The sequence below is a fragment of the Hypomesus transpacificus genome, unplaced genomic scaffold (genome assembly GCF_021917145.1).
Source record: "Hypomesus transpacificus isolate Combined female unplaced genomic scaffold, fHypTra1 scaffold_313, whole genome shotgun sequence".
Classification (NCBI taxonomy): Eukaryota; Metazoa; Chordata; class Actinopteri; order Osmeriformes; family Osmeridae; genus Hypomesus; species Hypomesus transpacificus.
In genome coordinates, this window is record NW_025813841.1 from 6,864 (window position 1) to 22,197 (window position 15,334).

General features: G+C 47.5%; 1 protein-coding gene across 1 annotated transcript in view; it reads left to right on the plus strand.

The window, feature by feature from the left end:
* The first annotated feature begins 1,161 nt into the window (after positions 1-1,161).
* The window catches only part of LOC124464179 (polypeptide N-acetylgalactosaminyltransferase-like 6), a 55,997-nt gene continuing 41,824 nt past the window's right edge, over positions 1,162-15,334 (plus strand). The window contains 2 exon segments of the mRNA XM_047016126.1: positions 1,162-1,266; positions 1,679-1,947. Coding sequence (XP_046872082.1) covers positions 1,813-1,947 — 135 coding nt within the window. The 5' untranslated portion in view covers positions 1,162-1,266; positions 1,679-1,812.

The window sequence follows — 15,334 nt, forward strand, 5'->3', positions numbered from 1 at the left end:
GTACTGGCATTCTCCATGCTCCCACAGATTCGTCACCAACACTCTTGTTAGCTAACTGCTGTCTTCCTCTTGCCAATCTAGTCTGTCTGTGTACACTGCTTTATATTTACAACCGCTTTTAGAAAAGTTTCATCCATTCTTGGTCTCCTCCTCTTTCTCTCTCTTCTCCTCCTTGTCATCTCTCCTCTCCGGGGTGTCCTTCAACAATGAAAGGTTTGACTGAATTGATGTAGGTTCAATAAGGTTCAGAGATCTCTATTTTCAGACAGCATCCCAGACGAGACCATGTTCCCATTGTCCATGGCAACCCTGAGGCCTTGCAGACTTGGCCACCTCCCATCACTAACACACAAACAGACTTAGATGGGTCATGTTCAGGGTTTCTAAGGAAACCTATAGTCTGATTACATGGCCTCCAGCACTTAACTATTCCAGTATGTGTACCACCTCCTAAAGCATGAAGAAAACTTAGTCAAATGAGTAAAAAATAAACAACTTTTATGCAAAATAATGATTATGTTATCCCTTTTCAGACCCCCAGGGAAAATGTTGAAAAACCTTAACCTTTCATTCTGCTGAGAGATTTCGCTGTGACCGGCATGCTTTTTAAGTTGACAGTTGTTGAACCCCCCTTCTATTTTATAATGACGACTGTGACACATTCTTTCTGTGACGGATATTAATGGGAATAATAGAAAGAATTTAGATTTTTTTTTCTTGAACGCTTGTTCTTTCCGTAATAAACCCGTGACTATGTATGAATGTATCCAGCATGAGAGCTATGAACCCAGCAGACTGTAGTTTCTCATCATCACTATGCTCGTTTCCCGTGTCGCCGCGGTCTGACTGCCCGTGCCAAAGCACTGTCTGCTCCGCTGCTGCTCTGTACCCTTGTCATCAGCTTGCGCGGCTGTTTGACACCTCCGCGTGCCTTTGAAGCGTTAGCCAAACGGCGGGAATGCTTCCACATTTCATGCGCAGTGCACGTGGTTCATCATTAGGGTAACCGCAATATCTGAAGTCTCTGTGTTGAGGTCGCGCGTGCGGGACTGAGGGAGGCATAAGAGAAACAGGAAGAAAGATCCAGTCTCGGCGGGAGACATGCAGCGCGAGAGGGATTTTCTCTATGAAGAGATTGAGTCAAACTCGGATTCCCTCACACGCGCATTGCCCCTTCTGGCGCTTCATTAATCATTCACGGACGTTGTGGCGAGGAGGAGCTGAATTATCACCGCGAATGACTCAACATGCAAATACGCACCGACTGTAAGTCAAAATTGTATTTTTCTTTGGATATTCGGCTTTCAAGTTCATCAGCCGTTGACTAGCCTAAATCAAAAACTGGCAATTGCCATAAACGCCTCTCTCTCTCTCTCTTTCTCTCTCTCTCTCTCTCTCTCTCTCTCTCTCTCTCTCTCTCTCTCTCTCTCTCTCTCTCTCTCTCTCTCTCTCTCTCTCTCTCTCTCTCTCGTCTCTCTGTTGTCTCTGTCTCTCTCTCTCTCAAGTCACTTTGTCGTCCTCAGGCTATCTCGTCTGACACGGCGTTGCTTTGATAATTTAATCGAATACAGCGGTAAACCTACGAATATTATAAAGGACAGCCTTTATAATAGATGTACCTAGTCTAGCAATCTAAGAAGGTAAAATACACTTTTTGCCGTTTTGTCGTTGCTTTCAGGCAAAACTTTCTCGTCAGCATCTTCTGGGGCAAGTGGTTAACATTGCAACCAGATATTTCAGCGGGAGTTGAGGGCGCAAAGTCCGGCCGTCGGTGGGTTTAGCTCCGGGATTCTACCTCACTTTCCGGTCACCATGAAGCGGCGGCAGAAGCGCGTGCTGCAGATGGCCTTCGTGTTCACCGTGGCGCTGATATTTCTCCCGAACGTCGGCCTATGGTCTTTATACCGGGACAAACACCTGATGAAGTCTCATGAGGTCGGTGAGCAGGTAGGTCCAGCCAAAAACCTCTCGACTCCTCCTAAGGGAAGAAAGGTAGAAGTCTTTCTAAATGAATCAGGGAGTTATCTGCAGTCTAGTTGACGTTTTAAAGCTAAATTCGTCAAGTCTGGAGTTTCATATAAAAATTGTATGAGTGGGTAGTTTGCAAGAGGCTGTTACCCGCAGCGTAATTACATCTCTCTCAGATGTAATGTATGTATGTGTGTGTGTGTGCATGCGCGTGCGTGTGTGTGTGTTTACATCACGATCCCCCTCCCGGCTCCCCAGTGAGCAGAGCAAGCCAATAGAGTCGCGCTAACTCAACTAAACAGTGTTGAACTCTGCCAGAAGATACAGTCAAATGTGTTTGTAAAGGCTACACACAGCACCACACACTGATACACACACAAACACACTAAAAAAAACACGCACACAATTTCTGTCTTACATGCACACTGTTTTATCCACACAATCGCTTTCTCACAAGCACACACACTTACGCAGACCACGGTCTCTTTTGCACACCAAAGTCTCTTACTTACCAACCCTCCTTCACACACACTCTGTGTCTCACACACACATTCATACACGGTGTGTGCCGACATGAAGCCATTTAGTATAGTTAAAGTGGCAGTAATGAGATCATGGATGGAGAGATAGGTTTGGACCTTTGCTGGTGTTAGTGACACCACAGCTGCAGCCTGGTATTACGAGTTCACTAGTAGCTGAGAGTCTTTCACTGAACACACACACACACACTCAACAGCAATAATAAGCTGAACAATGAGGTCCAGAGAGCCATGGAAGTCATCATTACCATCAAGTGGTTTTCTCAGCACAGTGTGTGTGTGTGCGTGTTTTGTGTGTTTGCCCTGGCGAGTTGATGAGATTACAAGAGAGGGTGTTATAGTGTCGTGTAAATCATGGAGCTGGCCTGGTAACTGCGACTAATGCCACAGTATGATGCTAGTACTGTGTGTGTGTGTTTGTGTGCGTGTACGTGTGTGTGTGCGAGAGAAAGAGCCTCTCTTCCACTCCATGTCTTCTGTCTTCATCGTCAAACAGACCGAATCAGCTGCCTCCATTGACAGCACTGGTTTCTTGTCTTTTCTGCTGTCAGAACCAATTAAATGTGACAGGAAGACTGTGTATGTGTGTGAGGGGACCGGAACAGTGTCGCTGTGATTCTGATTAGGCCTCCATGTCATAGCACAGAGATGCATCACGGATAAAGAGGGACGCTATGTTGACAAACGTCGACACGGATGAACACCACTTCACTTTATCACTACAGAGATGGAGGCTGGAGGATGTGTGTGTGTGTGTGTCTGCATATGTGCGGGTGTGTCTGTGTGTGTGTGTGTGTGCCTGATCTGTCTCCAGCGGCAAGCTGAAGCCATAACTGTTTAAAAACGCCCGTCGTCGTGACAAATGGTGTAGTTGCCTGGAGCAGCTGAGAGACATCCAGGTAGTGGACCATCTGATGGGCAGGTGACTGGGTGTGTGTGTGTGGGTGTGTGTGTGTGTGTGTGTGTGTGGGTGTTTGGGGGGGGGGGGCATCTGGAGGAGGAGGACTGGAGAGGGGGGGGGGGGGGGATTTGGCTCAATCCTGGCCAGGTTCCCTTGGAATGAGTCATGTAACATTTACATTACATTTATGCTTTTATCCAAAGCGACTTCCAAGAGAGAGCTTTACAAAAGTGCATAGTTCACTGATCATAACAACAAGATAGCCCCAAACATTGCGGGTAGCCAAAACAAAGCATACATTGTGAAAAACCAAATGAGTCTCAAATCGAAGAACCATAAGAGCATGTAGTTAAACAAGTTACAATTAAACAACATGAACCTCAAAAGTGCAAAAGTGTACCTGTAGAAAAGCAAGCAACAATAAACTATAATAATATATTTCACATCGAGTACAATCATTTTAAGTCAGTTACAACTAACCAACAATAGCAACCCAGCAAGTCTCTCAATAAGAGTCATTGTGATCCTGGAGGAAACTGACTTCAGGTCCAGCCAAGCATTTCTAAGTGCCGTTGTACCCCCCCGGAACAAGTGCGTCTTGAACCTTTTCTTGGACGTGGGGAGACAGTCAGTGTCCCTGATGGAGGTGGGGAGTTGATTCCACCATCGGGGGACCAGACAGGAGAAGAGCTTGTGTTGGGACCCGGGCGCTCTTGAGCAGTGGGATCACCAGACTGTTCTGTACAGGATTACCTGCACAGATAGATGATTTTGAACCATTAATTCATGTGATAATTACTGTCTCTTTATCTGTTTCTTGTCTCTCTGTGTCCATGTGTTCAGCATATATGGTCATTTTTATGTGCCTGTCTATAAACTCAATATGTCCTGTCAAGCTAGTCACCAATTAGTTACGTATGTTAGAGCAGGCCTCAGAGTCGTGGAGAATAGAACTACAATCATGTGGTATTCTTTTCAATTGCTCCAGTTGTGCCAGCGGACCAATAACAACCTCATGGAACCAAAATAATGGAACCAAATGTGATTGGTCAGGTGAAGAGTATAGAAAACTGGGTAGAGTGTTGTGTATTAGTGTGTGTGTGTAGCTTATGTTTGTGGTGTAGGGCTCAGGGATTGAACACCAGCAGGATTTTATACCGACTAATACAAAAACACTTAGCCAAAACCGTTTAGGTTGTGTGTGTGAGCGAGAGTGTGTGTGTGTGTGAGGGAGAGTGTGTGCAGGCGCCTCCATTAAGGTAATAGCACACTCCAGCAGCTGAATGAAGGCCTCTCAGGAGCTCTGAAAAGAAATGGAAATGTGTCGCATGTAATGAGGTGTATTGTTTTTGTGTGTTTGTCTCAGTATGAGTGTGTGTTGGTGTGTGCATGTGTGTTTTCCTCTGTGTGTGTGTGTTTGCTCTTGTGTTTATGTGTATGCATTTGTGCGAGTGCGAGCGCACTGTGTGTAATTAGAGGTATTGTTCTCCGTCAGTCTCTTCCTCTCTTTCTTTCCCTCTCCCTATCTCTCTCTCTCTTTCTACATCTCACTCCATCCCTCCATCTCCCACCTCTCAGATACTTAGCCACAGGTCTCTTGTGGACTGAAGATAGGAGTGTTGGTCTATCAGCAGCAGCCTGGCCCTAGTCCAGGGTTCTCTCTCCACGGTGTGTGATAACAGGAGAGAACAGAGAGATAACTCAGGATTATTATTGTAGCAACTAGGATTTATGCAATTTCAATTAGAGGCCGCTGAGGCCATTGATTGATTAAGAATTAGTCGCACCTGGATTTCATTCAAATCGTAGATTTTTATTGATCGAAGCATTGTTGTTGTTTGGTGCATGTACAAACGCAGACATAATGAGAAGGCAGAGATAGGAAAAGCACTGTGGAATCATTTAGTACTAATCACCTTCTTGATCCATGCTGGTGGTTGAGAATACATCAATACCTTACATTAAATAATTCACAGCAGCGCTCAACTGATAACATCAACCTGTAGTGAACTGCTCCTCTACTCATCGTCTCCTCCTTCCTCCTCCTTTCCTCTTTGTCCTCTCCTCCTTATGTCCTCCTTCCTCCTCTTTCTCCTTTCCTCTTTGTCCCCTTCTCCTTAAGTCCTCCTTTCTCCCCCGGCTTCCTTCTCCTCTCCTTGTTTACATCCTCTCCCTCTCTCCTCCCTGGGCCCACTCCTCTCCTCTCCCTCTCTCCTCCCTGGGCCCACTCCTCTCCTCTCCCTCTCTCCTCCCTGGGCCCACTCCTCTCCTCTCCCTCTCTCCTCCCTGGGCCCACTCCTCTCCTCTCCCTCTCTCCTCCCTGGGCCCACTCCTCTCCTCTCCCTCTCTCCTCCCTGGGCCCACTCCTCTCCTCTCCCTCTCTCCTCCCTGGGCCCTCTCCTCTCCCTCTCTCCTCCCTGGGCCCACTCCTCTCCTCTCCCTCTCTCCTCCCTGGGCCCACTCCTCTCCTCTCCCTCTCTCCTCCCTGGGCCCACTCCTCTCCTCTCCCTCTCTCCTCCCTGGGCCCACTCCTCTCCTCTCCCTCTCTCCTCCCTGGGCCCACTCCTCTCCTCTCCCTCTCTCCTCCCTGGGCCCACTCCTCTCCTCTCCCTCTCTCCTCCCTGGGCCCACTCCTCTCCTCTCCCTCTCTCCTCCATGGGCCCACTCCTCTCCTCTCCCTCTCTCCTCCCTGGGCCCACTCCTCTCCTCTCCCTCTCTCCTCCCTGGGCCCACTCCTCTCCTCTCCCTCTCTCCTCCCTGGGCCCACTCCTCTCCTCTCCCTCTCTCCTCCCTGGGCCCATTCCTCTCCTCTCTCTCTCTCCTCCCTGGGCCCACTCCTCTCCTCTCCCTCTCTCCTCCCTGGGCCCACTCCTCTCCTCTCCCTCTCTCCTCCCTGGGCCCACTCCTCTCCTCTCCCTCTCTCCTCCCTGGGCCCAGTGTGTTCAATAGGAGATGTCTTTGTTCCCGTATCTCAGGTCCCAGTGTTCAGCGGTCCTTACAGTGTCTGTTCTGAATGTCTGTGTGCTACTGGCTTCTGATGACCCATACCGTGTGTGTGTGTGTGTGTATGTAAGTGTGTGTGTGAAAGGCATGGTGGTCCTTTTGTGATTAAAGAGCCCCTACTGGTATGCTGTGGCTGGCTGAGATAGAAACTCCTGATTGATTGAGATATGAAACTTCAAGCACCCCTTGTCTCTCCTAAAGCAGGGCTGCAGGTCTTGAAAGTATGTGTGTGTGTTTGTGTTTCTGTGTGTCCAATCACTTAAGGAGAGAAAGCTGCTAGTTGAGTTTGTTGAGTCTGACTCTACCTGAACATTTTGCTCTTTCGACACCTGCCTGGTAAATTCACAAATGCCTTGCCATCCCCCTCCCTCCCTGCCTCTCTCCCTCCTCTCTCTCTCTCTCTCTCTCTCTCTCTCTCTCTCTCTCTCTCTCTCTCTCTCTCTCTCTCTCTTTCTCTCTCGGATGTACTGAACCGTGGGATGACAATGTCAAAGCAACGAACAACGTGGCGATGAATAGAAGGACACCAGGGTAGTGTGCAGTGCATCACGGTGATGAGAGAATGAGCCGCAGGTGTGTACTCTGAGCATGTGGAGTAGAAGGGTCACCTGGAGCCAGGAGCCACGCCCAAGAGACAGACAGACAGAATCTGAATCAGAATCAGAAAGGGATTTATTCGCCATGAAAGTTTGCACAGGCAAGGAATTTGCTTTGGCAGGAAGGTGTATTACAATAAACATATAGGAATCTTACATTTAAATATTTGGTAAGGACTATACTAAGGATACATAACTAGCAATACTAAGTGGAATAAAATTAAAATAAAATATACAATAAAATTAAATATAAGTTCCCATAAAATAAAACATAATTAATTTAAAATATAAAATACAATATAAAATACAAATATTATACTGGGTGGAAGTGGAGGGTGTGACAGGGGCCTCCTGATAAAGAGAGTCACTGATGCTTGAAGCTCATCATGGATGTTTACAGCCGACTGTATCGTCCCGTTTAATTAGCTGCCTGCCGTGACTTAAGGGGAGAGGGAATAAACATTAAGAGAGAGAGGTTGAGAGAGAGAGGGAGGGAGGTGCAGAGCAGAGAGACCGATAGCAGCAGCAGTAGGTAAGAATAGTGGGATGGAATTAAAAAAGACAGAGGGAGAGCGCGAGGGAGAGAGAGAACGACCGAGAGAGAGAACGAGGGAGAGAGGGCGAGAAAGAGAGCGCAAGGGAGAGAGCGTGGGAGAGAGAGCGAGGGAGAGGGTGTTGTGCGAGTCTGGATGCAGCAGCAGTAGGTGAGTGATGACCTGAACAGACTAGTGGGTCAGCTGTTGCAGTGAGAAGTATCCACTTCCCCACTGAGGCATACTGCGTTCTGTGTGTGTGTGTGTGTGTGTGTGTCTGTGTGTGTACACAGACCCTGAGAGCAGGATGGCAACTGTGTGTTAGACAGAGAAGGAAGTGTTGGGTGCTTTTGGCTTTCACCCCCTCACACGACACAACATACTTGTGTCTGCGTGTGTTTGACACCCTATATCTGCTCTAGTTTGGTGTGGCCTCAGTCTACTGTACTCCCCCTCTGTGCTGGAGACAGGGTTATTTGACACTGGAACCAAAGCCAGCCTTCCAGTGTCCACTGTTTCTATCTAACCTTGTATCCATGCTGACAACATTCTAGCAGAACGGTGCGATAGATGTACAAGGTCTAGTAATTTTCTATATAATCAGGGCCGGATAAGTGCTTGTACATTTTACTGAGGCTTTAATGCAGGGGCCCTGGTTTGAATTCAGCCCGGACCATATCCTCCCCCTTCTCTCTCTCTCCCTTACATTTCCTGTCACTCCTCACTTTCCCTGTCCCAAAAGGCAAAATTGCCATACAAAATAAATGTAAAACATTTGATGGGTGTCTTTTATATCTGTGTGTGTACGCGTCTGTGTGTGTGTGTTAGTGTGTTAGTGTGTGTGAGGGTGTGAGTGTGTACTGCTCCCAGGGCTGTGTGTGACAGCCACTTTGCCAGTGATTTGTGAACATGGCTCATTGTCTCTCTGTCTCTCATGTTATTTATGTTTCCTCTCAGATCCTCTCTGACTGCCGGCTCCATCCCTACTGACAGCGACTATAAACACACACACACGCATGCACACACACACATGCATGCACACACACAAACACATGCTCACACACATACACTGACATATTGCTCCCGTCCCTATAGGCAAACAAGGCACACACACACACACTTGAAACCACACACACACACGCCCCCAGCTCTTCTGTGCTGACAGATTAGACAGATCACACTGAAGCCCAAAACAAGAACTTTCATATTGTCTAGAAAAGGTTTCAGCCTCTAGTGGTTGAGTGTGTGTGGTGACAGGCGCCTGGAGGGACGTGTGTGTGTGTATGCGTATCTGTATGTGTGTGTGTGTGCATATCTGTGCTGATACAGTGTGTGTTGGTATGTGTGGGTATTCAATGTGACAGTTGATCAGTGTTACATCCTAATACATACCGATGTGAAAGGAGCTTATTGTATGCAATGTCCTACTCTGTCTTGCGTGGGTGTCCCTATGTCCATGCTGGTGCTGTGACTGGGAACAGCAGGCCCATCTCATAGAGAAAGACAATGTGTAAGGTCATATTCTCTTGGTGACCATTGTTCATAGTGGTGATGTTGCGTGTGATCGTGTTTGGTGTGTGTGTGGATGTGTTTGGTGTGTGTGTGTGTATGTGTTTGGTGTGTGTGTGCGTGATTGTGTGTGTGGAGCCCAGCCGTGGGTGGTGATCTAGTGTAAACAGACAGTAAGCCACATCCTATCAGCTCCATCCATGCTGCAATGCTACATCAGGCCTGCTACTGTTTGTATACTGATCAAATCCTATTAGGCTGTCTGACTGTGTCGCCATGTTGCTTTTTTCTCTATCTCTTTATCCCTCTCTCTCTCTCTCTCTCTCTCTCTCTCTCTCTCTCTCTCTCTCTCTCTTTCCTTCTAGGTCTCCTTCTCTGTCTTTCTCCCCTCGCTCTTTCAAACACACTCGCTCTCCCCTTTTCCCTCTCTCTACCTATCTCATTCTCTGTCTCGGTCATCACCGCCCACCCTGTCATCAGGCAGACACCGTTGACAGCTCAGTTGATGTGTTCTGTCAGTGTTGCAGTGAGATCTGCTCATGTAATAAACTATGGTTGATCTGGTGCAGCACCATGTGGTGGACCTCCGCTGATTCCAGAATGTTCAATAGAGGGAGTCTTCCCAACCTTTGCCCAACAGGACCCATCAGAACTCAACTTGTGTGGCTGGGTATGGACAGACAATGTTAAATGATTCGGGTTTGGATCAGGTTCGGTCTCGTCGGCTGGGCTAGCCAACTTGACATGGAGATTCAACTTCTTTTGAGTGAAAATACAGTGTACAAAAACAGTGTGTGAATGAGTGTGTGTTTGTGTGTGTGTGTAAGTCAGTGCGTTTGTTCAGTGACAATTGTCTGTCTGTGTGTGTGTGTGTGTTGGTCCTGCCCCTGTGAGGCTCTCCTCCGTGTTTCCAAGCGTTGGTGTGGCGACAGCGCGGGAAACTATCTCTTCACTCTCAGGAAATGAGAGAAAAACAGCCCTCACGCTGAACCTATCAGTGTCTTTGTGTGTTGTGTGTGTGAGTGTGTGTGTCTCAGGGGAGTGTTTGTGAGTGGAACGATGCATAGCCATTTTGTTCATGAGTAATAGCATCTTGTTGAGGTGCCTGGAGGCTGGAGCTAACTAAGTTATTTAGGGAGCAAACAGCAACCTTGGAGAAAGGACTTATATAGGCTCGAAAATGGAACCAGCTGATAGACTAGATCCGCGCGCACACACATGTAATCACACACATACTAAGACACATGTATCACATTATCTCTCTCACAAACACACACCTTGCGAACACATACACACACACACACACACTGAGGTAAGAGGGGTGTCGTGATCAGTCAGGGAGTCTTTTTGCTGCCTGGTGATTTCAATGCTGACCAGCTACGTAGCCAAAGGAAAACCATGGAGATTTGAACCCCCCCTTCTCTCTCACTTCCACTCTCTCTCTCTCTCTCTTTTTTCTCTCTCTCACTCCTTTTGTTCAACAACAGAAGCAACAAACAAACCTACCACATGCTTGTCTGCCCCTAGATTCACCAAAAATATTTGTGTGAGTATACATCTTTGTTTGTGTGTGTTCAAGATGTTGCGTAGGTGGGTGTGTATCCTAGCTTGCGAGGATACGCTGTATGATTAAAGCCTGCTACAGCCTGACAGGAACCTGCGTGTGTGAATGTGTGCATGTGTCCTGTGTGTGTAGATGTGTGTGTGAATGTGTGTGTGTTGCGCAGGCTTTGTTTAACTAGGATAGTGTAGAACCCTCTGAGGAGACAGAGTGTGAGCAGCACTGACAGGAGACGGATGACTTGACCTTGAGACTGCGCTGCCACACACACACACGTACACACACACACTCTCCCTCACACACACACAAACACACACACACTCTCGCTCACGCCCACACCCATACACATTTTCCTCTCACCCAGACACAATATCCCTCACACACACACTCACACACACGGCACACACACACACACACACACTCTCGCTCACGTCCACACCCATTCTCCTCTCACCCACAGACACTCTCACTCACACACGGCACAGACACACGGGTTTTCGTCAAGCTGTAGTTCTCTTTAATCACACAGACACACTTGCTAGCTACCGTTTCACTTCACTACACAAAGCACACACTTACAGAAGCACACACACGTACAAAACAGAGGCCCAGATAGACACACATTCATTACACAAAGGTGTAGACAGACACTTACAGACACAGAGGTACACACTCACACACACACACACACACACACACTTGAACTTAAAGCTAAGAGGGTCTTGTTATGTGTGTCTGAATCCACAGCAGCACTTTTTCACAGTAGAGATCCACAGAGGGAAGACACTCAATGAAATGTGTGTGTGTGTGTGTGTGTGTGTATCTTGCATTGTTAGTGGGCTTACACATCCTCTGTCATGGGTCTGTCAGCTCCATTGTTAGGATGCCATGGTGAATCTGTCTGGCCAGCCTGCTGCCAAACACACACACACACACATCATGGCCAGGCCAGACCAGAGCTGATAGGACAGGCTAATGCAGCTGCATTGTTCCATAATGATAGCATAATTACAGTGCTTCAGGAATATGACAATGTGTTTGTTGTTCGACATGAGTTCTGGGAGCTAGTGTTGTACTGGGGTTAGGGAAATACTCTGTAGTGTTTCACTGTACTCTGTAATACACTGTTGTACTGTAATACTCCATAGCACTCGATACTCTGCTGTACTCTGCAGTACTCTGTAGCACTCTGTTGTGCTATGTAGTACTCTGGAATACTCTGTTACTCTGTAGTAAGCTGCAGTACTTTTTAGGTGTGTGTGGCCCCTGGCCTGCAGCAGACTAGATGTTCATCTCTATAACAAAAGGAGGTCACCTTCACCTTCCTCTTCCCCTCCTCCTCCTCCTCCTTCACCACCCTCCACCCAACTCCTCCACCCCACATACCCTTATAAAAGTACAAAACTGCCTCTGAAGTTTACCTTTCTCCTCCACGACTCCCTCCACATACGCACGCACACACACACTTGTCTACAGAGCCATGTTTGAAGCGTCAGTCAACCAATAAGTGGTTCCTCTCCCGAGCTGCAACACAGGAAGGAAAGAGGATGGATGGGGGACACGTGTGTGTGTGTATGTGTGTCTGTGTATGTGTGTGTATGTGTGTGTGTTTGTGTATGTGTGTGTGTGTGTGTGTGTGTACCTTTGAGACTAAGTGTCTCCTGAAGGCAGCTTTGATCACAGTTTAATAACCTCACAACTTCCCTGAGGAGCAACAAACACAAATCTCCTCTCCTCCCCCCTCCTCTCCTCCCCCCTCCTCACCTCTCCCCTCTCTTCCTCTCCTCCTACCCTCTCCTGTCCTCTACTCTCTCCATGTCTTCTCTTTACTCCTATCCTCTTCTCTTTACTCCTCTCCTCTTCGCTTTACTCCTCTCCTCTTGTTTCCCATCCTTTCTCTTCCTCCCCCGCACAAGCATGACACGCCTGACATTTGTCAGTGCTACTGTAACTGACGAGGGGGAGCTAGGGGAGAAAGAGGGGGAAGAGAGGAGAAAGGGGGGGTGGGGGTGACGAGGATCAGACCGGAGGAGAGTAACAGGAAACTTATTAACTTATTTTAGTTACTATACTCCTATACTATAGATTTCACGCAATGTCTTAAAATACCGTCAGCACCATAGTAGGAAACCTAGGCATTGTAAACATAGTTCTGTATGAAAACCATTCAGACACCAGCGGTTATACCGAACCTTTATACTAGAGTTTTGTAATGGCTAACTATCACAGTAAGTTCCATGGCAATTATTCAGTGAAGATGAGAGCAATATCTGGATATTGAGAAAAGGAGTGTTTAATATTTCAGAAGGAGAAATGGATAGAGACAGAGAGACTCAGTTGCAGAACGGGAGGGGGGCAGAGATAGAAGGAGAGAGAAAGAGGCAGATTATGAATGTTGTGAAAGTAAATAAAACTATTTGCAGCGTTTCTCTGAGATATTGCGGTTTTTATCTTGGCAATAAAGAATGTGTTGCGAAAATGAGTGGCAATAAAAAAAAAACTTTAATTTCCTGCCTGGCCAGCAGGCATCTGGAGAGACACATCTCCTTGGAGAGATAGGTTCCTCTGGAGTGAGGAGAGACTCGCACTGTCATCAGACTGTTCTCTGGTAATAGGAGAGAGACTGAGGGGGGAGAGGGAGAGCGACAGCGACAGAGAGCGAGGGTAAAGAGAGGGGTGGGGGTATAGAGAGAGGGTGGGGGTAAAGAGACAGGGTGGGGGTATAGAGACAGGGTGGGGCTATAGAGAGAGGGTGTGGGTATAGAGAGAGGGTGGGGGTATAGAGAGAGGGTGGGGGTATATAGAGAGGGGTGGGGGTATATGGAGAGGGGTGGGGGTATAGAGAGAGGGTGGGGGTATATAGAGAGGGGTGGGGGTATAGAGAGAGGGTGGGGGTATAGAGACAGGGTGGGGGTAAAGAGACAGGGTGGGGGTATAGAGAGAGGGTGGGGGTATAGAGAGAGGGTGGGGGTATAGAGAGAGGGTGGGGGTATATAGAGAGGGGTGGGGGTATATGGAGAGGGGTGGGGGTATAGAGAGAGGGTGGGGGTATAGAGAGAGGGTGGGGGTATAGAGGGAGGGTGGGGCTATAGAGAGAGGGTGGGGGTATAGAGGGAGGGTGGGGGTATAGAGGGAGGGTGGGGGTATAGAGGGAGGGTGGGGGTATGTGTCAAAAGGGGGGAGGGGGCTCTGTGATGACACGTCTCTATAATTCCAGGAGAATATTATCCAGACAAAATGAGTTGGTGTAAAATGAAGAGCGTTCCACAGAGAAATGGAGCTTAAAAGCCTAGAATTAATCAAATTACAGATACGCCATGACTGGATGAAATACTGGGGGAAATTTTGTGGACTCCTGAAAGTGTGTGCGTGTGTGTGTGTGCGGCTTGTATGATCACCGATTCAAGGTTGAGAGGGTAATCGTTCTCCAGTAGAGAGGAGATGGGGGGAGGGGGGGGGGGGGCTTGAACATGTTGGCTGATGACTTGAACAGGGGCCCATCATCTCTTTCACCCCCTTGTCTCCCTCCACCTCCCCCCATCCTCCTTCTCCCTCTTTCTGGGAGAACATAATGATGAGAGGAGAGGTTAGGGCTCCCTGCTCTCTGCTAGATTTGAATTTGTTCTCTACATCATTTGCTGCTTCTCTCTCTCTTTATTCCCCCCCTCTCTCTCTTTCAGTTCCCTTCTTCTTTCTTCCTTCTCTCTCTCTCTGTCTTGCTTTCTCTCTCATTTTCTCTGTCTAATTTTCTTTGTTTCTGTCTTTCTCTCTTTGTTCCTTGTTTCTCTCCTTTCATTCTTTTGCAATCTGTTCTCGTTCTGTCATACCATATGCTCTCCCTCCTTCCTCACCCCCCCAACCCCCTTCCTCTCTTGGTTCAGGTCCATGGAGCGTGCCTTATTGCCTTGTAGCCCCAGCGCTGGCTGGAACAAGCAGGATGATTTAGCTCTAGCATGCTAAGTACTGTAAAAGGTCTTTGGTGCACAATGGAGAACAGATTAGCTCTCTTGTTAAGTATCATCGCTTCACTCGACACTCCATTACAGAGCTGTGAATTAGCGTGAATGCTAACAGTTATTGATGTGACACGTTAGGGAAGTTAGCGCTGGAATGCTAACATGGAGCCTAAGACTTGAGGAACTTCATGGTTAATGTAGTACATAGGCCGCCTATTTGATTTATCAAATGCAACTTTTGTTTCACACACATATGCGCTACTTATCTTGCATAACCTGCCCTCCACTTAGAACAGAGTCCCAATGTTACAGTAGTAGCCTACATAGAACCACAATAGACATTCTCAATCCAGTATGATATTATCCATTGTCTTTTATACACTGCTCTTTCCGAAAGTTGTTCAAGTGAATAGGCTAAGCATCAACATGTAACATCAAGTAGCCCAAAAAACTAAACAAAAAACATCAAATAGCCTAAGCTAGAAGCACCATCTAGCGATCATTACTGTCATTAACAACGTCACTGTCTGAAGACTCGGGGGTCATATGACCTGATATCCGCGCTTAGTTATCCACTCAAGTCATTTAGATATTGGCATTGATTGCTCCACAGGATTAATGATCATTTAATGCCCCTCTCGTGGTTGCTTTAATAATCTATCAATCCCACCACAGTACTAGGTCAACAGCGCAAATACAGAGAAATCAAAGCTGATGAAGTATTAGCTAACTGGTTGGTAGCACTAGCTAGCTGGCTACCAACTGTTG